Source organism: Dermacentor variabilis, chromosome 11, assembly GCF_050947875.1.
Source record: "Dermacentor variabilis isolate Ectoservices chromosome 11, ASM5094787v1, whole genome shotgun sequence".
NCBI classification, from domain to species: Eukaryota; Metazoa; Arthropoda; class Arachnida; order Ixodida; family Ixodidae; genus Dermacentor; species Dermacentor variabilis.
In genome coordinates this window covers 1,542,159-1,563,612 of record NC_134578.1, presented here as the reverse complement: position 1 = coordinate 1,563,612, position 21,454 = coordinate 1,542,159, and the positions used below count along the sequence as shown (strand labels likewise).

General features: G+C 46.6%; 1 protein-coding gene across 1 annotated transcript in view; it reads left to right on the top strand.

Moving 5' to 3' along the window:
- The window catches only part of LOC142564528 (aldehyde dehydrogenase 1A1-like), a 101,157-nt gene that overhangs the window by 29,628 nt on the left and 50,075 nt on the right, over positions 1-21,454 (top strand). Inside the window, exon 4 of the mRNA XM_075675543.1 lies at positions 11,858-11,984. Within this exon, the coding sequence (XP_075531658.1) occupies positions 11,858-11,984 (127 nt within the window). The remainder of the gene's footprint in view (positions 1-11,857; positions 11,985-21,454) is intronic.

Genomic DNA, 21,454 nt, shown 5'->3' with positions numbered 1-21,454 from the left:
CAAAAGACCTCATGCTGACCCGGTCAGCGTCTACGTCATGATGTCACGCGTAATGAACGAGAGACCGTGTATCTCTCTACCAGGGACCAAGCATGCCTGATGGTGTCTGATTAATGAAGGCATCAGGCTTCCCAGCGTCGATGACAATAACTGTGAAGATTTGCAGTCTACAGCGAGAAGCGTAATTGTCCTTCATAGCTCTGGACAAACTGATGATGGATCGTGCTTAGGTATCAGCACAATACGGCCGTCGCGAAAACTAGCAGGGAATTCAAAGTAATCAAAGCAGCGGCTGATAACAGGTAAAAAAGTGGGACCAATATCTTTCCAGAACGTTAGATAAATCTCATCGGGTAAACTGTCCGGCCATGGGGCCGATCCACGCTTTATGGAAGGTAATGCTGCCTTCACCTCATCAGCTGATGGTCGTGCGCAAAGACGGTCAGCTACCCCAGGTGGAACCTGAGGCAGCCCACTAAGCATTGTACGAGATCCTCGAGAACCAGGATCTATTTGCATAGTCGCACGCTCCATGTTTTCAAAATGCGTTACAAAGAGCAAATATTCACATGCGGGAGGTGACGTAACAGGAGGTGCTCTTGGGGAAGCAGAACCGAATGCATTCGGTTGTCTAAAAAGCGGGTTTCTTGCAAAGCGTAGAACGTCAGGGTGTGCACACGGATTACGTCTGCATCGCCAATCAGCAGCTGACAAAAACGACGCTGCGACGTGACGTTGGAAAAGCCTCCTCCGTAGCTCACGCTGCCATGACCGCATCAGTGCAGCCAGTTGATTTCCCCGAAGGGCAACACGCAGCTTCGTGGCAGTATCCGCGAGTTCTTCTGACATACGTGATCTGAGTGCACGTCCTTGAACTGACCAATGCAGACGCCACTGCACCTTGAGCGTGGCCTTTTACTCTGGGTCAGATCTAGAGAGTCGCGCAAGACTCTCGACAAACAAGAGCCCGAGTGCGCGTCATGTGGAACGCGGATGTCGAGACGCCAAGGTTTTAGTGGTGACGAAGCAGGGAAGCAAACTTCAAGTATAACTGGTCTGCGATCGGAAATATAGGCAGACGATGAAGGTGAAGTTATCACATCAGATTGGGAGACATAGTGAGCTAAATTTCTTGGCACATACGCACGATCTGACCTGCTTGACGACGCGCCACGTCCAGACAAATGATAAACCATCAAAAAGTCTATAGATATCCAGCAACGAAAAATGCTGGACGAGGCGACGCAACCCCGTGCGCTCCAATCAGTGTGATCCCATCTCGGGCCTTGCACATCTAATTGCGTGACATAAACACACTTAAAATCCCCAACAAGCACCACGTGACGACCGTCGAGAAAGTAAGCCTCCAAGTCACGAAAAAAAATAATTGAATTTAGTGGCCTGTGCGGGTCCATAGCTGCACAAGATCCGTAGCCTAAATGAAGATGGTACACAATCTAATGCCAATAACCATCCAGTCCCACAATAAAAAGCATGGTAATCTCGCAAGAGAACGCTGTTAAATATAGTAATACTGGCTCTACTATAGCTTGCTGTTGCGAAAGAGGAAAAAATCAATCTAGGTTAAAGGTGTGTTTCAAAGAAAGATTATGTCCAATGGTGAAAAAATTTGTTTCTTGCAAACACAGAATATGACAATTTTTAGCTAGGGCCACGCTGATAATTTCGGCTCGTTTTATAGAACTTCCGAGCCCCTGTGCATTTCATTAAGTAATATTCAGGGTGTCAGCGATATTTGGATATAAAAGTGGCATTAAACTGACCTTGTCGTGTCGTTCAAGTCGGTGCCCCAGGAACAAGTCCAGGGGTCATGCACTACACACGTCAGAGAGCACACTTCGACCCTCCAGAAGTAGGCCGAGGTTTCTTTGGTCGCTGTAACTCGGCGCGGCGATCCGGGGCGTCGTCCGAGCCAGAGGTTGATGCGTGGCCACGCTTTATGTCTCGTGAGACAGCCATCTCTACGACCAGACCATCCAGGCTTGGCGAGATTCCAAAGCTACTGTCAACTCCGAGGCTGAAGTTGTTAACAGCTTAGCTGTTTAAAGGGGCATTAAAGACAAATACTAAGTCGAGGTGGACTGTCTAAATACCATTCCAGAAATCTCGTAATGCTTGTTTCGTGCCAAGAAAAGACTTATTTTACGAAAGCATTGCATCTGAAGGGTCCGGCCCAACACCCCGCACCCCCCGGGGAAGGGGAAAGGCTGCGAACCAGAACGTTCCGAAACCCAGCACATTTAAATAGAGTAAATTCAACACACTACCCAGACGCGAGCTGCAAGGTCTGCAAGCTCAAACACGCAAACATGGCACACATCTTATGGAAGTGCACAAAGATCAGATCGGTATATGTAGAGGACAGCATAGAACCGTACCTTCTCGAGGAGCGATGACTAAATGCTCTGACTAGCTCGGAACTACACGACCAACTATGGGCTATCCTGCGGGCCCGGGCAGTGGTGGAAAGGCTATGCCTCACCGCACATAATGCCCGGGTGACCTGAGCCCTGGCTGTCAACCTCGCAGGTCCTTTGCTCATGAAAGTTTTTTCCGTCCGTCCGTCCGAATACCTTTTTTAAAATTCAAATTTCCCGCCACCCAACCGGGGGAGTGGCGACGTTGCATACGCCATCAGCACCTTTTGCTGCCGTCGGTGAGTAAAACGGCGCCCGACAGACAGCGGTACCGAGTCAGGACTGAGCGGTAGATTCGCCGCTGCAGCTGTTTTTTCGTCAAGCGGCGTAGACCGTTTGGGCATCCCGCGACATGACATGGAAGCTGAAGTTTGTGCGAGTTTCGCGAGGCAGCAAAACCAGCGCAGCACTACACGATGAGGAAAGTACTCAAAGCCGAGTGAAAACGAAACCTTTGGACCGCCCGCGTTGTTGTCAACGGTAATTTTAATTAGATATTTTTCCTAAATATGAAATAGAACTGGGCAAGTAACATTTTATTTCATCTTATAATACAATCCAAGGATGTTCCTTGCAACGAGTACTTGAGTATTAGGGACATAATTTAACTGAGGAGTGCTTTCGTCATCCGGCAAGTGCTTGAATGAGGCGGGATGCTCTTTAACCATGTACTGCATTTACCTCAATGTTTCGATTACTAAGGCTCTGTTCGCGATAATATTGACGCCTTAGAGATTCTCGAGCACTAATCTATCACATTAGCTTGATTTAGTATTTGCCTCTTGTGTCCCTTTAAAGAGACACTAAATGGATGCAAATATTAAGTCAAGCTGAAGTTTCAGATTAGTGATTAGTGCTTTTGTCTGGTGTCTACGTTAGTCGACAAAAAAAAAACGGGCAAGCTTGCACTTGTTTCCGCTTTCTGTAACAAAGAAATAAATAAATTTCAAACTTCAAACTCTGTCGCGCTAGGTTTGAAACAGTCAAACTGGCAAATTAGCGGCTATTCCGGCTACTGCTATGTTGTAACTTGGCTGCTGCTAAGGTTGTAACTTGGCTACTGCTACATTGAAACTTGGCTTCAAGTAGCTTTCGCCAATTATTAGCCCCTGTCATCGACCAGCTCGGGCGGCCGAGTGCGAGCTTGCCAGTTTATTGAGCGACGTAGACTCATCGACGTGAATTCCAGGAGCCTTTTATTCAGCCAAGCCAGAAGTGTTAGTAGAAGCCGTCATCACACCCGGTAGCACGGGAAACTCTTCCGGAAGATCGCCCTCGCCATTGAGGACTTCGACCATCTCTCCTTGACTCTGTCTTTGTGACTGTGCAGTCACATGGAGATTGTTTCTTAACAGGTCCAACACAGCCGCATCTCGTCGTGGTCGCTGCCCTCCGGGAAGACGTCTCGCAGCACAGACATGCCTTGTGCACGTAACTGACGTTGAAACCGAGCGTTGGCACCCCCGCTGAAAGCGCGAACTCGGCGTCGCTCGTACTCGGCCTCCCGCGCTGCGGGGTCTTGGCGTAATCGTCGATGCTTCGCAGTGATCCTGGCTCTCTCTCTCGACTGGCGTATTCAGCACTCTTACACTCCCAACAATAATCGTCATCTGCCTTGCTTGTGTTTCCTTTCTTGAAAACGCGGCTCCCTCTACTTTCCTGCCGGCAGTGCTATGTTATGCTGATAACGCGCATGCCGTTCGTTACTGGGAAGTACCGGGCTCACAGCGTTAAAGAAAGGAAATGTGGACAGGGCAGATGACGTTTATTGTTGTGTGGCAAGATACGACTCAAAGGGTGTAAACTTTCCTTAGAGTGTACACTGTAAAAGCAGTTGCACTCTTTGGGGTGTATATCTGCCACACAACAATAATCCTCATCTGTGTTGCTTGCGTTGCCTTTCTTGAAAACGCTGTGCTCGCTACTTTCCTGTCGAGAATGCTCTGTCACGCTAAGATGCATGCCGTTCGTGACTAGGAAATTGCGGGCTTGCAGCGTTCAAGAAAGTAAATGCGGGCAAGTCAGAAGACGATCATTGTTGTGTTGTAAATATACACCCCAAAAGGTACAACTGTTTTTAGAGTGTAAAACAGGTGCACCTTTTGCGGTGCTTATTTGTCCCACAACAATAATCTCAATCTGCCTTGCTTGCGCTTCCTTTCATGAGAATGCTGCGCTCGCTGCTTTCCTGTCGAGAACGCTGTCACGCTGTCAGGCTGTAACGCTGTCACGGTCAGTTCGAGGGCCGCTAATGTGTGGCTCACACTTGGTGTCCCACATTGTCTCAATATGGACAAGTAGCTTTCGTGAGCACCACATTTATCAGCCACTTTTGCGGGCCTTTACACCCATTTAGCTATCAACTTAATACACGTCGGACCATGTAAGCACGTATGCTGGTCTCCATTCATGCCTAATCGCGGCCGAGAAAGGCCACAGGCACAATTTGCCCATGACTGCAGCAGGAAAGGGCGAACAGGGAGCACGATTCACGGTGTGTGTAGATTGGGAGTCTGTGTCGCTGTGTAGACTGCAGGAGCAAATGCTTACTTCAAGAGACTGCTTCCCAATGCAACTGACCATGCCGCTATATTCGAGAAATATAACACGGCGGCCGTAACCAAGTGAGATAACAGTGAAATTAAACAGCAATCAATCATCGCATAGGTTTCAGACAATACATTGTAGAATGGCTACGAACCATATGGAAACAGTGAGCATTCACGTCCACCTGTCTCTTACGACACATTCAGCTTCCTACACACAGGCATAGTGTTTGCCTTCGTCGTACATGGTGGTCTGGTACCGGGCGACCAGCAGTGCAAACACATTGTACAGAGCGTTGCATCTGTTTGAACCGACACTTGACGTTGGAGATGAGTAACTTCCATTGCGAAGCAGTCAGGTGACGCAGGCATCTGCTGCCGCAACCAACACAGCGACGTGGACACCCGCTATTTTAGCGTTAACTCCTTTCCAACCTGCACGTTTCTTTTCTTTCAGGGGCCACTAACGTGTGGCTCGCAATTGAAGCGCCATTTTGCCTCAATAAGGACAAATCGGTTCCGTGGGCATCACCTTCGGCAGCCACTTTAGCAGGCCTTTTCACGCATGTGGCTATCAACTTCATACACTTCGAATAATGTAAGCACATATGCTGGTCTCCGTTCTCAGCAAATCATGGCCGAGGAAGGCCATAAGCACAATTTGTCCATGGCTGCAGCAGGAAAGAACGAACGGGGAGCACCAATTACGGTGTGTGTATACTGGGAGTCTATGTCGCTGTGCGGACTGCAGGAGCCAATACTTACCTCGAGAGACTGCTTACCAACGCAACTGACCAGGCCCCCACATCCGAGAAACGTAATACGGCGACCACGACCAAGTGGGACAGCAAAACCAGATTCTGCAATCAATCACTTCAGTGTAGCCTGCGCAAAGATCCAGGCTATCGAGGAAGAGCAATCTTTAACGAGACTAGGAATATGAAAAATGAGAAAGAATGCATTCAAGAAAGAAGCCACTCTGCTCTGCAAGCATTGAAGGCTAAAAACATTGCAAAAGGATAGACAGTTGGGCGAGTTGCCAAAACCGTAGCATAAGAACATGACAAGGTAAAATGATCAGTGAAACATATCAGGGGGTATGGAAGTCAAAGAACAAAAATTATTTCAGATTAGTACACGTATTGCGAAGGTACTAAAATTCGCAATCTAACAGAGACAAAGAAGCATGACTGACGCAAGTGTCTCCTAATCTTTTTATGTGGAAAGCCTCGGTAATTTCCCGCGTGGTTTGGCATCTGTGTCTAGAAAGAATTTTTGTGTCTTCAAAGAAAGGTTTGCAACCACAATCGAAACAATGTGCCGCTAAATGTGATGCGTTAGGGTTGTTTAGTGAATGTTTGTGTTCTTTTAATCTAATCTTAATGCACCTACCACTCTGTCCAATGTAAGCTTTCCCACACGCGAGTGGAATCTGATAAACGATACCCGTGTTGCAAGGCACTAAGGGGACACATGTTTAACTCCGTAATCATCTTTTCTTTTTTTGCCTTCCTGTTCAAGTCTCCTATTCATCAAAGGGCACATGTTAGCCAACTTGCGTGGGGCCGAGAAAACGGTACTGACGTCATACCTATTGCCCACATTCCTTAAACCATGGGATAATCTATGTATGTAGGGTACTACAGCAAACTGTTTTTTTCTGTTTTTCTTGTTTCTTACCAGGGTGTTTTACCCATTTTACAAGTTTTTCGCAGGTCAAGAAGTCACAGGGCCAAGAAGCCACTGCTAGAATTTTCTTCTTGCCATTCTAAACTTGTTGAACAGGGGATAGCTTATTCAACTCTTAGGTCTGCCATTACTAAGTCATGTCCACACAATATGCAACAAAGTTTTTCACAACAGATAGAAAGGCTTGGAAAGGCTAGCTATCCTGTGCATTTATTATCATTAACCTGCGAAAAACTTGTAAAATGGGTAAAACACCCTGGTAAGAAACAAGAAAAACAGAAAAAGAAACAAAGTTTGCTGTAGTACCCTACATACATAGATTATCCCATGGTTTAAGGAATGTGGCCAATAGGTATGACGTCAGTACCGTTTTCTCGGCCCCACGCAAGTTGACTAACATGTGCCCTTTGATAAATAGAAGACTTGAACAGGAAGGCAAAAAAAGAAAAGATGATTGCGGAGTTAAACATGTGTCCCCCTTAGTGCCTTGCAACACGGGTATCGTTTATCAGATTCCACTCGCGTGTGGGAAAGCTTACATTGGGCAGAGTGGTAGGCGCATTAACATTAGATTAAAAGAACACAAACATTCACTAAACAACCCTAACGCATCACATTTAGCGGCACATTGTTTCGATTGTGGTTGCAAACCTTTTTTTGAAGACACAAAAATTCTTTCTAGACACAGATGCCAAACCACGCGGGAAATTAACGAGGCTTTCCACATAAAAAGATTAGGAGACACTTGCGTCAGTCATGCTTCTTTGTCTCTGTTAGATTGCGAATTTCAGTACCTTCGCAATACGTGTACTAATCTGAAATAATTTTTGTTCTTTGACTTCCATACCCCCTGATATGTTTCCCTGATCCTTTTACCTTGTCATGTTCTTATGCTACGGTTTTTGCAATCGCCTATATATATGTTCTTCGTTTCAATAAAATTTAGTTGAGAGTTAGCGGTCGTCCTGTCTGCTCCTTTCTGTGTCCGTGTTTCACTTCGCGCTAGAAGCCAAAATCATGTCTAAAAACATTAAGAAAGGTAAAATGGTGCACAACACACGGTGCGTAGGTTAATGCAAGACACATGCCGATGCTGCATCAGCTATTTCAGGAGAGGAATTGCGCATGTCAACATACACTAGAAAATACTGCTGCAGATATGTTACGCTACTAGACAGGGACTGGTATTTAGTATGAGCGAAGAATCAGTTGCCCTTTATGTTTGGGTGACGATGAATGATCTCTCATGATAATGGACAATGAAGAAGCTTGCATTTACAGAAAAAATTACACTTGGCACAAATAGAATTGACATGGTCAGGAAGCTGATTAAGGGCAAACTGACAGAACTCTTTTGGCCAGCGTCGTCCGTGCTTGGTCAGAAGTTGCAGGTGCATCTGTACACGAAGAATTTCTAGAAAGTCCTTTTTGAGCTACCTGGATGACTCGGCCAAATGTCCGTGCTGATGAAATGGTGGCTGAAGCTCTTTTCAGTCTTGACTCAGACCTCTGCAGACTTATCTCATCGAAATTCTTATGCATGCGCTTTGTTGGTGGTGTAAAAGCTTTGCAAATTCGGCTCCAGCCCCGGGAGCTCCTGCGATGACCAAGATGTGCTTGGCACAGACTCTGTTGCAGAACAGTGACACATTAGATAGATCACAGATTAGCTAAACTCATATGGTGTTTTCTTTTACGTTCGAACCATTTATGCTGAACCATAAATATGAACAAACATTAATATCTGCTGCAAACAAATGACATGTATCTCAAGACTAGCAAGCCAATACAGCATATATCAGACAGACAGACAGACAGACAGACAGACAGACAGACAGACAGACAACGAACTTTATTTAATCCTGAGGAGCTACTGTCAGGACCTCCTAACGGGAGGCCATTGTAGCCGCTGGCCGCGCCCACGTAAAGGATAGAATGCCGTGACGCTCCGCTCTTTCCTGGGCCCTCTGGAGGGCCTGGGCTTGCTTTCGGAGTACCGTGCTTCTGATGGCCTCCTCCCATTCGGCCTCGCTGGAGAGGAAGTCGTTAGGCAACGCGGGACATCGCCAGAGCATGTGAGCCATTGAGCAAAAGGTTTCAGTGCAGTCGGGACAACTAGGGTCCACATCCGAGTACATCCTACTGAGGAATCCCCGCGACGGGAAAGATCCCGTCTGCAGCATTCTAAGTGTAGCTGACCGACCTCTACTGAGCTTCGGGTGAGGCAGAGGATAAATTCTCCGACCAAGTTGGTAATGTTTAGTAATTTCATGAAATCTCAGGAGTGGATCGTTCTGCTGAGTCCCTTCCTGCCCCTCCGGAGCCTTCAGACCGTCGCGGCGCGTGAGTGCTCGCGCACGGTCGTGGACAAGCTCGTTGAGGTTTGGGAATCCCTCGAGAACGTTCGTCCCCATATGTGCGGGGAACCACGTGATATAATGAAAACCGGGGCAAGCCCTTTTTTCTAAAATAGAGGCCGCTTCTCGTGCGAGGTTACCCGACTCGAAAGCTCTGATTGCGTCTCTCGAGTCGGTGTAAATGTAGGAACGCTCTGGGTCACACAAGGCCAGCGCAACCGCAATTTGCTCTGCTATACTCGCCGTGGCCGCTCTGACCGAGGCCGAGGACCGAAGCACCCCCCGCCCGTCTACAACCGATAACGCGAACACTCTCCTGTTCCCGTACTGCGCCGCATCGACAAAGACCGCGGAGTCTCTGTCAAGCATATTACCTTGTAGTAGCAGGCAGCAGCTTCTATATATAATATTGATAAGGTGACTCGGTCACCTATGGCCACAGCTACAATAAGATGAGTACAACGCGCGCTTCGATGTAGACGTGTTCCGTATGGCTCACGACCGAAACCTAGCTTTCGGGCTTACATGTCCGCCTGCAAACATGTTACTTCACCCCAAGTTAAATAACGCGAGACACCGAAACGCAATGAAATAATTTTAGCAACAAAGAAGCAACCAGCCTAAGTGTACGAACGAATGAATACGTGCCGCCGTGCATTCGAAAATACTTGCAAAAATTTTAGATCCAGGCCAGAGGTCACGTGGAAGATCGATGGTGCTGAACGCTATTTACCTTTATAATGACAAAAAACAATAAGCTTACTGATAAAGAGTACAATATCTAATTAGAAATGATAACCTTGTGATCTTTTTTATGTAATGAAAATGCTTCGATGATTGTAGGAGAAAGTTTGTGAGATAAAATTGCGCATATTGCGGCACCTCTAGCGGAGATATTGGAACTAACGAAAGCATCCCTAAATGTTTCTACTGTGTTGGTTTTATTCGCAGCGGCGCGCGGTCATAATTTTCGCCCTCTGTGGCCATTTGATAAACTGGAGAGTGTGGTACTGCTGACCCCATGGCGTTAACTGACCGAGCGCCGTCGAGCACACGCTTTTATATCCTTTTCAAGGTCAAGCGCATGCGCATTCCTAACCGTTATTACAGCGCATACGCAGATCTCGGCGCGGCGGCGAAACTGGCTGCGCGCAGTGTCTCCGTCGGTGGGCGTCGGTGGAGTTTTGTGATACGCAGTCCATATTACGCCGAGCAAGAACAGCTTCGCTGTTAAAAGCAGCCGCAGCGGCGAATCTACCACTCTGTCTTGGCTCGCTGGCGCCATCTGTCGGGTGGGGTTTTACTCGCCGACGGCAGCAGAGGGGGCTGATGGTGTATGCAACGTCACCACTCCCCCGGTTTGGGGCGGGAGATTTGAATTTCGAAAAAAAGGCATTCCGACCCTTCAGATGTAATTTTCTCGTAAACTAAGTATTTGCTTGGCGCGAAACAAGCGTTGGGAGGTTTCTGGGATTGTATTTAAACAGTCCACGCGTCGACTTAGTATTTGACTATAGTGTCCATTTAAACCGGCAATGCCCCAAAGTCGTGCTCTAGGAGAAGAACGCGCCTCCGCTCGCCCAGGCCGGTCGTACCTGCGAGTGGCTGGCTGCACGCGTGGCCGAGCGCTTAGGCGAGCAGTGCGCCGTATGTTGGAGGTCATCTGCTGCGGGTGCCCGGTTGAAGTGCGAGCATTGATGCTTTATGCTCGCTGTCTTCCCTGTGTCTAATGTCGGAGGTCGCGTAATCAGAGTTTCGGAGACAGTTGAGATGGTGAAGTGAGTGGCATCACAAAACATTCGCTCCTTATTACGGCATGCAGTGTTGTGACAGCGACTGATCTCAGCCATAGATGAAGATCTGCTGATGTGTGTGTGCGCGGGACACCATGCCCCATTAGTTAGGAAGATGATGTTTGATGCACTTTAATTGACCAGAAAAGTACGAATTTTCCTTCATGTATTAACTGGCTAATATTTTGCTATTGATATCGCTCTTTGCCTGTCATGTTCGTTCGCCTTTCGGGTAGAACTGTGATTTTCTTTTAGGATTATACCAGTAGAGCAACGTCAGCGCTACAGCTACAAGCAGAATTTGAGCTCTGTGACTGAATTCCGTCAGCAGTTTTCTTTAGAAAGTCAAGAAGAGAAGAGAGTCGACTGACAGATCACATCTTCTGTTACATACTTTGAGGAGTGCGAATTAATACTAGCTGGTTTAGCAAAGCACGCTGCGATAGTTGCTTACGCGGTCGCATTTTCGAAATAGATTCGAGTGAAGGCGCGAGCAAGTAGACGAGAGGCAATGTGAAAAGAAAGGTAGAAGGCACAGACTTGTTTGCGACAGTTTTCAAGCGAGAGAAAGGGACCTTTATGACACCTAGTAAAAGTAACACTTACATGACCGCGCTGTGACCTGCGAAATGCACGACACAATGTATTAGCGAGAAAGTTACCTGTTCTCCTGCATTGCACTGTTATCAGGAATTTCTTTAGTCTTCGCAGAAACGTCTTGTGTACCCGTTTAGTTACGCCGTTTTGTGTACTAACGCCGTACGTAGCTTCTTTACATAGTACAGTGGCACTGAAAGCATATTTAGCGCCAGCAAACAAGGACGGAAGGGAGAAGACACCTTCTCCCTTCCGTCACCTTCTTAGCGCATTGTGGTGTCTTCTCCCTTCCATCCTTGTTTGCTGGCGCTAAATATGCTTTCAGTTTACTAACACGCCCAGCAAATGGCAATGCTGAAATAGTGGCACTGATATTAAACTTTGAATTATGTTTGCCTTACTTGGTGTGACTGCAATCCCAATTCAACGTATTGCAGAGCTTGGAGACTTTCAACAATGGGAAACCATTCATGGAAGCCATGCACGACGTCAAGTTTGGCGTGAACTGCCTGCGATACTGCGCCGGGTACAGCGACAAGGTTCATGGGAAAACAGTTCCAGCAGGTGATCGTACTCTTTTGTTTGTGGAAGTGAGCTGGCATCAACTAACGTTGATATGTTTGTGTGCTGCATTTTTGCCGGTCCAGCAGGTGGCGACGAAGTCGGTCTCAGGTCCTGGCGCTGCGCCGAGTAGAGATCACATGTTTTCACTAAAATTCGTCTGCTAATTTTATTCCGAACGCTATCTGAATAAACCCCCGAAAACAAGCAATCTCTGTAACCACAGTTTGGTATCCGCTGTTGTTCAAGGGATCTCGCGTTCGCTGTTTTTATGTGGACAAAACAAACTTCTATATTGCCACACGTATTTTAAGTGTTCATTTCATAATCATCATTATCACATCGGGCGCCCATTTTCGAACAGGTTGTGGTTAGAAGACGACGTGAAAGAGGTTGGTTGTTGTGGCCTCTTCAGTTGGCACCGAGTGCTCGAGTGGTGTGGCCTCGACCATCCGGCTCTTGGCAGTTTCGTTGACCTGCAGTGGTGTTTTGGCTGAGTATCGGCTTGTTTTAGGTGCCTCACTAACCTTATTTTTGTCCCTGATTTATTGGCACTCCTTGCATCAGCCGTCTTGGGCTGTTGACAACCAGTTCTCGTGGCCAGGCGCGATCCGGCTTGTCAGCAGTCCTTCCACCTAATGAATTGCCTCTAGATTTATTTTTTCGAAGTGGCGTCAGCAACTTTCCTGTTGCGCTTGTGCCTACCAATGGAGGTTCCATCAAGACCACGAATCCACAAGCTGCCCAGAAGGAACTTAATACCATGTCCAACCATTTACAAACCACCACTGACGTGCGAGCGTTCCGACGAGGAGGTATAGTGTGTCGGTCACCCGACCAGACCTGTGTTGAAGACTTCCTGAAATGCACTTCATTCGCTTCCACCCCGGTGAGTACTTTTATTCCGCCTCACCTTGCGTACACCAAGGGTCGTACGGGGCGTAGACTCCTGATTAAGTCCAACTGAAACCTTGGACAAGCTCTCCGCAGCAGGCGCCATTGCTATTTACCGTTGCAATCAACTGATAAATATTGAGAGGATTCCGAATTGCAGCGTTTGTGGGTGTGGCCTACAATAAAGGTGTGGCCTCTTGTGTTCCGTGTAGAACCACTCGCGTCACGTCCAATCCAATGTCAGAATTATTGGAGGTTTGGGCGTAGCGCAGGAGGATGTAAGTAGACCTTACGTAACGGCACCTGTGGAGATGGTCATCCTTAAAGTGAATGCTCTGCACAATGTCAAAAATGCTGCCTCTCTGGGGGAACACACACAGCAGACTATTCGAACTGCCCAGCTGGCGCTGAAGAAATACAAATTCTTGAAATAATCGACCGCCATCGCTGCTGCCCAAGATATGCAATTGCGGTTATTAAAGACAGGGCCTCTGGTGTTACAGCGCGCAACACTCCAAGCATGGATCTTATTCTCTCGGAAGCAATTGACTCTGCTGGGGAAAAAACTTTGGTTAAAGCTATGGATAAATTAATATCCAGCCTGTCTGATTGCTTAGCGCAAATAATTTCCAGTCAGGGGGATGCAAATAATGTAGACCACTAAATCACCGATGCAGTCCTCAGTATATGACGCCACACCTCGAATGCCTAGGAACGAGGTAGAGACGCCTTCTACATTTGTAGAACGCTCGACAGAAGCTACTCCGCTAGTCCAATAACGCAAGGATGAGCCCTCTTATTCAGACACAGTTAGTGTCACAGATATTGAACTTGACCGTCGAGCTCCCAAACGCATCGAATCCCCAATTTCTACAATTATGAAACCAAATAAAAACAGAGCCAACCATCTCCTATGATTAAAGAAAGTATTCTAAAGGCGGTAGCTGTCGCTGCTCTGCGATCAGCATCATTGGACAGGTGAAAGTACTGCAGTGGAACTGTCGCTCTATATTCGGAGCTTTAACATGTTCATCTTGCCTATCTATTCAACTTAATCCAGATGTCCCACTTCTTCAAGAAACTTGGATTTCGCCGGAGAAAAATATCCAGTTTAGAGGTTTTCGGTCTTTCTAATTAGATCGACACTCGCGAGGTGGAGGATTACTAATACTTGTTTCCATAAAATTTGTCACAAGGCAAAAATTTCTTTTTAGATCATGGGTTTCGACAGCGAAATTTTGGCAATAGATTTGTGTCTCCCAGGGTATAATCCATTTTCATTTATAAATGCTTATTTCCCCACCGGTGTTCAAAGTACGCGTCAACCTGATAGGCCTGTGGCGGCCTGTAGAAAAGAAATTTTGTTTGCAGGGGATTAGAATTCGCATCATGTGTCGTGTGGACTAAAAACAGATTTGTGAGGTAAGCGACTCTGGGAGTGGACTATTGATAGTCACTTTTCCTGTCAGAATACAGGACAACGTTTGCTAGAGGTCACTTTCGTTCAGTGTTAGATTTAACATTTTGTAGCGCTGGCATCCAGCTTTCGTCGTGGGTAGCAGTTGACTTCGCAACCAACAGTGATCATCTTCATGTGTCATTCGAAATCATTTGTCCAATAACAGCTTTAGAATACCAGGCATGCACATTCGTGAACTATAAGAAATTTAAGACTTCCTTGCGTTCAGCCGTTTGGGAGCTTACCAATGCCAATAATAAGGAAATCGCTTCAACCATTTGCTCAGTTCTAGAGGGTTCCCGTAAGCAAGATGAATTTGTCATCTTTTTAAGCACCGCTTGTCGTTGATGGAATGATGAGTGTACGCGGGACTATAAAAAAGAAAAGCCGCTTGGAAAATGTTTCTGCACAATCAGTGCCCGACAAATTGGAAAAAACTATCAGTTTCACGCTGGTGCATTTAAGCGTACTGTTAATGGAGCCAAAGATGAATATGATATTAGGCATAACGATTATCTATCAAATTAAAAAAAAATAAGTGTGCTCTATTCGCATTTATTCGTGCTAGGAAGGTGCTGCCAACGCCCTTAGCATTAGACTCGATCGTTTTGACCCGACAATAATTGAGCGCCTCCCTAGAAAAGATTGCCAAAGGCTTACAAAATCGATTTACGGCCCGGCTTCCGGCTATTCATTCCGCATTAGATCCTTCGGATGGTTTTACATCAATTTCTATATCTGAGCTAAATGAGATTGCACAATGCTTGCCGAATACAGCCCCTGGCCCTGACCGTGTCGCAAATGCAATGTTAAAGATATTGTTACGGGAATCGCCTAACCTTCTTTTAGACCTGGTAAATTATTGAATTAAATATGCTTGGATTCCGTTGCAAATGAAAGCTTGCCAAGAAGGAAGGTATGTATTGAAGAACATTAGGTCCATTGCGCTCACATCAAACGCAGTTAAATTAATTGAGAGGCTTCTTGACCTTCGTATCATGAAATCTATTAACGATAAGTCTATTCTTAGTCCCTGTCATATTTCTTTCAGGGCCGGCTGCTCCATCTGGCATGCCGACTGCGACTTCGGAAGCCGAATACAACCCGCTCGACGCCACAAGCAATACGCTGCCTTAGTGGCGCTCGATATCGCAAAAGCCTACGATACCATGGAGCACGCTGTATTGATAAATCGGTTAACATCCTGCGGTGTTTCTGGGTATATAGTAGCGCAGATTCAGTCATCTGTAGGTGAAAGATAATTATATTGCTACAAAAGCGGCGTTTCTTTTTCTAGGTACAAACAAACGAAAGGCGTACCGCAAGGCTCAGTCCTTTCCCCGGTGCTTTTTAATATTCTCATGAACACCCTACCCTGTCATCAAGAAGTGACTACTTATGTTTATGCAGGCGATATTGCGTTTTTCGCGTGAGCAAAATACATCCACACACTATACCAATGACTGCAAACTTTGTGCTCGGGAGAGGTGGTTAGATGTTAATCACTTTATACTCAACGCCAGCAAATGTGCTATTCTCGTTTTCCCGATACATGACACAGTGCACACGTCATTGTCTTACCACCTTGAAGACATACTACAGGTCGAGCCTGTTAAATACCTTGGAATTATTTATAACGTCTCTCTCAACTGGCACTCACACATGGATCATGTGACTGTAAAGAGTACTCGTGCAATTGGCATATTGCATAGGCTGAGCAGTCGAATAAGTGATACACTGCTAATAATATATCCAATGTACATTCACCCTGTATTACAACGTGGTCGTGTGCTGTTCTCTGGAGCTCCAGCCTAGAAGTCCCGTCCTCTAATCCTCTTAGAAAGATAAGCATTACGTCTGTGTTTAGGTCTTCCTAATTATGTTGCAAATACCGTTCTTTATCTAGAATCCCGTGTTCCTCCTCTTTCGTGCAGGTTCAGGCTTTTGATAGTGCAGATGTTCTTGAGAATTTACGAATCACCACTGCGACGTCCCCAAACAATATTTATTTCACAGCCTGCGTTGCTTTTCGGTGTCAACTGCCCGCGATTGCATACTCCGCAAACTACATTCGTGCAAAAATTACTTGATTCTGTGGACGTGCGCATATGCGATGTACTTCCCATTCCCGACAGAGCTGTTAACACGGATATTCAATTCGATGACATTTTTCCTAATAATGCAAAATTACTTTCACATCGTACTCTAGACGGCATATTACAAGATCATCTGAAGAACCGTCAAGCAAATATTGTAATTGGGACAGTTGCTTCACAATGTGGAGAAAAGTCAAGTGTAAAAATTTTTCCCCCTATTCCTGATTGGACATTTTTTCTTCGGCTGCCAGATTTCATACCGATCTTAACTGCATTCTTGGCATTGGTGCTAGCATTACGCAGATTAGCACCATCAATTACGTCAGCCGTGATAATCACTGATTCGTTATCATTGTGCTCATCCCTTACTGCTTCTCGTGATTGCCGCGTAATGAGGTCGTTTCATTCATTGGTACCTGGGTAGTTGAGAACCGTGCCTTTCATTTCGGTGCCTCGCCATAAAGGAATAATTATAAATGAAATTGCAGACTCTTTAGCCAAGGCATCGATAAGTGGCCTGATTCGCGCTTATTGTCCTTTGACTTCTCATGTTACTGATGCTAGATTTCGCAGGGGTGTCATTATACAGGCAGTCAGGCTCCGGAATTACCAACTCTGAGGATTACCGACACCTTCTATACCCTTTGCACAAGAGATTTTTGACAAACACGAAAAAATTGAAGTGTCCATCACGAGGCTGCGCTGCCGTATACCTACGTCGAACTTCTATCTACACAGGTCTGGTCTGGTCCTCTCACCATTATGCTCTTTCTGTGGCGGAGCGGAGACACTAGATGATTTCTTGTTGTCTTGTAGGCGTTCTTTTGTTATAAGAAAACGACTACCCGATATCCCGCTTCGTTCTATTGGCCTAATTTTATCAGTTCCTGTGATCCTATCTTTTGGAGCCTCCATTATTGGGTTCAGTCACATAAATGTTTGCTTGGAAATCCAAAATTACCTAATTGAAACCAATCGATTACCATGGTAGACTGATCGTCCTCCCTGCCCACTATAGCTTCCTTTTATTTATTATCTATTATTAGATTTTTTATTATTGTTTGTTTTTATATACGTGGTTTCCTTCTGATTGTTTTTTTCTCACACAAAAAAGTTTACTTTTTAGGCCCCAACGTTCAAATTGTTCACTCCCTTGTTTCTATACACCTAATTTAACCACTGGATTCATGGCCAATCACCAACTATGGGTATGTGCCACAGCCACTCAGAACAACGACAACAACAACAACAACAGTAAACGTGTCGTTCGCTGCCGGTGGACTTCTATCGCCATTCCCCTCGCGACAAACTGGTGGAGGTGCGGCGTAGTGGATTCTCGTCTTTTTTTTTTTTGTAATGGGGTTGAATTGGCGGTAGTGTATGCAGAACTGTAGGCTGCCGTCTTTCTTTTTCACCAACACAAGCGGTGATACCCACGGACTAGTGTAAGGTTTTATAATGTCGTCTTCGAGCATCTACTTGACTTGGCTACTACTGGCATCATGCTACTTCTGGGAAAGCCGGTAGGCATGTTGGTGCATGGGCCTCTCAGTCGGCTCAGTGATGATGCGGCGTTCTGTGAGCATGCAGAGCCTGTTTCATTCGGGAAGTGGATGCAAAACAAAGTTTGAACGAGTGCAGAAGGCTGCGGTGACCCTCCTTCTGTGCAGGCGCTAGGTGCGGGCTCACATCAATGGCGCTGATGGCTTTTAAGAAGAAGAAGAAGAAGAATTTTATTTATTCACACACGAAAATAAAATCACAGTAACAAGATATACAGAAGGAGGTCCCAAAGCTCAAGGCTATAGGAGGACCTCCTGTTCTAATTAGAAAGATCAAAACAAATTAGGTTACAGCAAACGCAGCAGTTTTAAAGTTGTCTACAAATAATTACACATGACAGCAAAGGAACCGAAACATTATATTATAGTACACAGAATTGCGTTTTGAACAAATAAAAGTAACAAAACGTCATGGGTGCTGCTCACCGATAGTTCTGACAAAAACGCACAGTCTTCTGGTGCATAGAGGTGTTCGAAGCAGGCTATAACACTGCGCTGAACCAATTGCAGGAACTCTCCACTGAAATTCGTCACCATGGTCGCCGTTTGCTTGAGGTGGAGTTCAACAACGCCTGTTGCGACGCAGAGTTGTCGACCTGGTAGCACAGAAACGTTCCCTTCGTCGTTTCCGGGATATTTTGATCGGACTCTCACTCGACGACAACGAACATGCTACTACGTCGTGGTACTGTAATGGTGCGACCAACGACGCGCAATGCTGTTCGCTCTGAGGAGTATTCATCCAGTGGTACAATGCGTTGGCTAGAGACTGTAACGAGTCGGACCCGCAGATTGATGACAGCTTGATATTCCCGAATGAAATCCATCCCCAATATTATTTCCCGCGAAGAATGAGGCAGGACGACGAAAGAGCCAATAAAGGTAGATTGGATTTGAATGCTGGCCGTGCATCACCCTGTTCGTGTTTCAATGAGAACAGCGGCTGTGCGCTGCTGGGGACCTTCGTAAGTCGTCGTACCCTTCCGCAGTGCAGCTGCTAATGCTCCACTTAGAACACAGTAAGCAGCACTGGTGTGGACGAGAGCAGTTACTAGATGACCATCAACCGAACCGATAATGTCAGCAGAAAACTTTGGTATCAGGTGAGATGTCGAAAATTGGTCGGTCGCTTGTCGATTACTCTCCGGTCACACGTTGTGTTGAAGGAAGAAATTTCACAGTTTCGCGTATAGCGGTCTCACCCCCAAAGGTTGCTGGTTCTAGTTTCCCCGAGATGGGCTAGAACCACTGCGGCCGAAGGAATCGAAGGAGGTAGTGTTGCAGCTAGGGGGCACACCGCGCCTAGGAGACGATGATCGAGACTGCCGTCGCTGTGGAACCGCAAGGTGATGACGTCCTGCCAGATACGCTTCGATTTCCTGACGGTGCTCGCCTTAGTGCGCTCAACGCGCGTACGAGAGAACGCCGCGGAGACCCATTTGGCGGGATGTACAGTCGCGGTAAAATGCTTCCCCACAGCGGTAACACAGCGGACGCGGCCTTGCACCACACATTTGTTTTCCTCATGTTCACTTGTGGGTCATTGAACTTAACCATACGCGCCGTTGCTGCGCTTGAAAACCGCGGGGCTGCTTTTCCCGTTAGAGACGAGAAACTGACTGTAGTTGGCACTGGAGCCGCACCGCTTCGGCATAAGTGATCAAAGGGTGCGCGATGGGTTGCGTTACCTGCGGGATCTGGTCACCAACCCCATCAGTAATTTCCGTCACATTCGGTTGGGGTCTCGCTGCTTGCAACTTTTGGAGTTCTTCCTTCAACACATGCCGTACGAGGTCTGTGAGAATTTCATTTTTGTTTTCTGTCGCGAGGGAGCAGGCGGTGGCTGTGAGACGCTCATATTGCGACTACCGCTGCCGAAGCATCCTTTCCAGGGTCGATGCCTAACGAGGGAACTCCGCTGCAGCGGCAGGGGGATTACGCACAAAGCCGGCAAAAAGTTGCTCTGACTCCAAGCATCCAGAGCCACACCTCCTTCTCCTCGGACATGGAGGGATGCGCTCGCCAAAAGAGCTTAGACATTTCCTCGATGAACATAGCAACGCCCTAGTTTGGCCTCTGATTTCGTGATGCGGAGGCTTGCTCGGCTTGTTCTTTCCTTTCAGCTCTTGCATGAGGTGACGTGAAGCTGTCGCCGAAGTTCGTGCCATGTCGTCAGAGAAGATTCTTGGTTCACATACCAATCCTCGAGTTCAATGTAGACCTACCGCATCCTCTTGGTGTCGTCCCAGTCGTTGAGGCTGGCGACTCATTCGAAGTCATCCAACCAATCTTCAATGTGCTCGAGTACGTCGCCATGGAAAGATCGAGGCGTGCGTGGCGCATAGGCAATCAGCGGGATAGTTTGGGTCTCTTGCGTCTGGCCTGCCGTAGCGGTAGAAATTTTTCTCGATGGTGTTGCCAGCAGATCGAACTCGGGTGGCAGTCCTTGCAGGTGACGGCTTCTTCGGGTGACTTGAGGTGAGAAAGCTAGTGGCGTCTGCAGCTTTGGGTCCAGGTTGCCTAGGGTGTCTCCTAGATATTCCGAGAGCCTTCACTGTTCTCTGTGTTGGCTGGCCAGTATAAAATATCCCTCAGGACGCTTATATAGATGAAGTCATTGGTTTCAAGAGTTTGATGTAACAATTGTGCACAAGTCGGGGCTGGAAGCAGCGACGCGCACTGTGTCTCGCGCTCCCATCGGCGCTGGCAGCAGCGATATCGAAGAGGACTGCGGTTTTCTTGCTGCTCTGGCAGTATCTGACATTAGTCCAGCAGCACCAAGAAGAATTAAGCTGCTACCGCTCATCGACTACCTTGAGGGACGCAACTCGCAAGCTCTTCTCGAATTCGCACGTCACGTTCCATAGTTTTGCCTCTGGAAAGACATATTTTGCACGTACAATTTTCAGTCAAGTGACACCAGCTACCTCCTTGTTGTCCCCTCAAGGCTACACGAGGAGATTATTCGTGCCTGTTCCGACAAATCTTCTTCTCTCTCAAATGCAACAAATTTCATTAAAATTGATCCAGAGCTTATCTCAGAAAAGCGTTTCTGCGTGTTACATGTATTTGAATAGGCCGCGTCGGAATTGGGCCCGAGCTAAAGATTCCTCTTAAACAATTTGTCGAGGGATCAAATACATGAATAATAATTGCATTGCTATTGCCAAAGATGCTGCACACGAATTCTTGAACGCTACGCACTGTCAAAACAAGTAAAATATGTCATTCTTCATAAAAGAATATACTCGTATGTGCCAAAAATTGTGCCCAAAATAACTTATATCAATGCCTCCATGTTTTTGTCTATTTAATGAGTAACGAAAATATCACACAAACTTTAGAACTATATCAGTTCGAAACCAGCAAAGCAATGCATGCCGCTGATATTAAAAATGTGAAGGCCGTGAAATGAAGTTGCGGACAAAAATTTTAATGAAACTTTGTTATTCAGGAACCTTG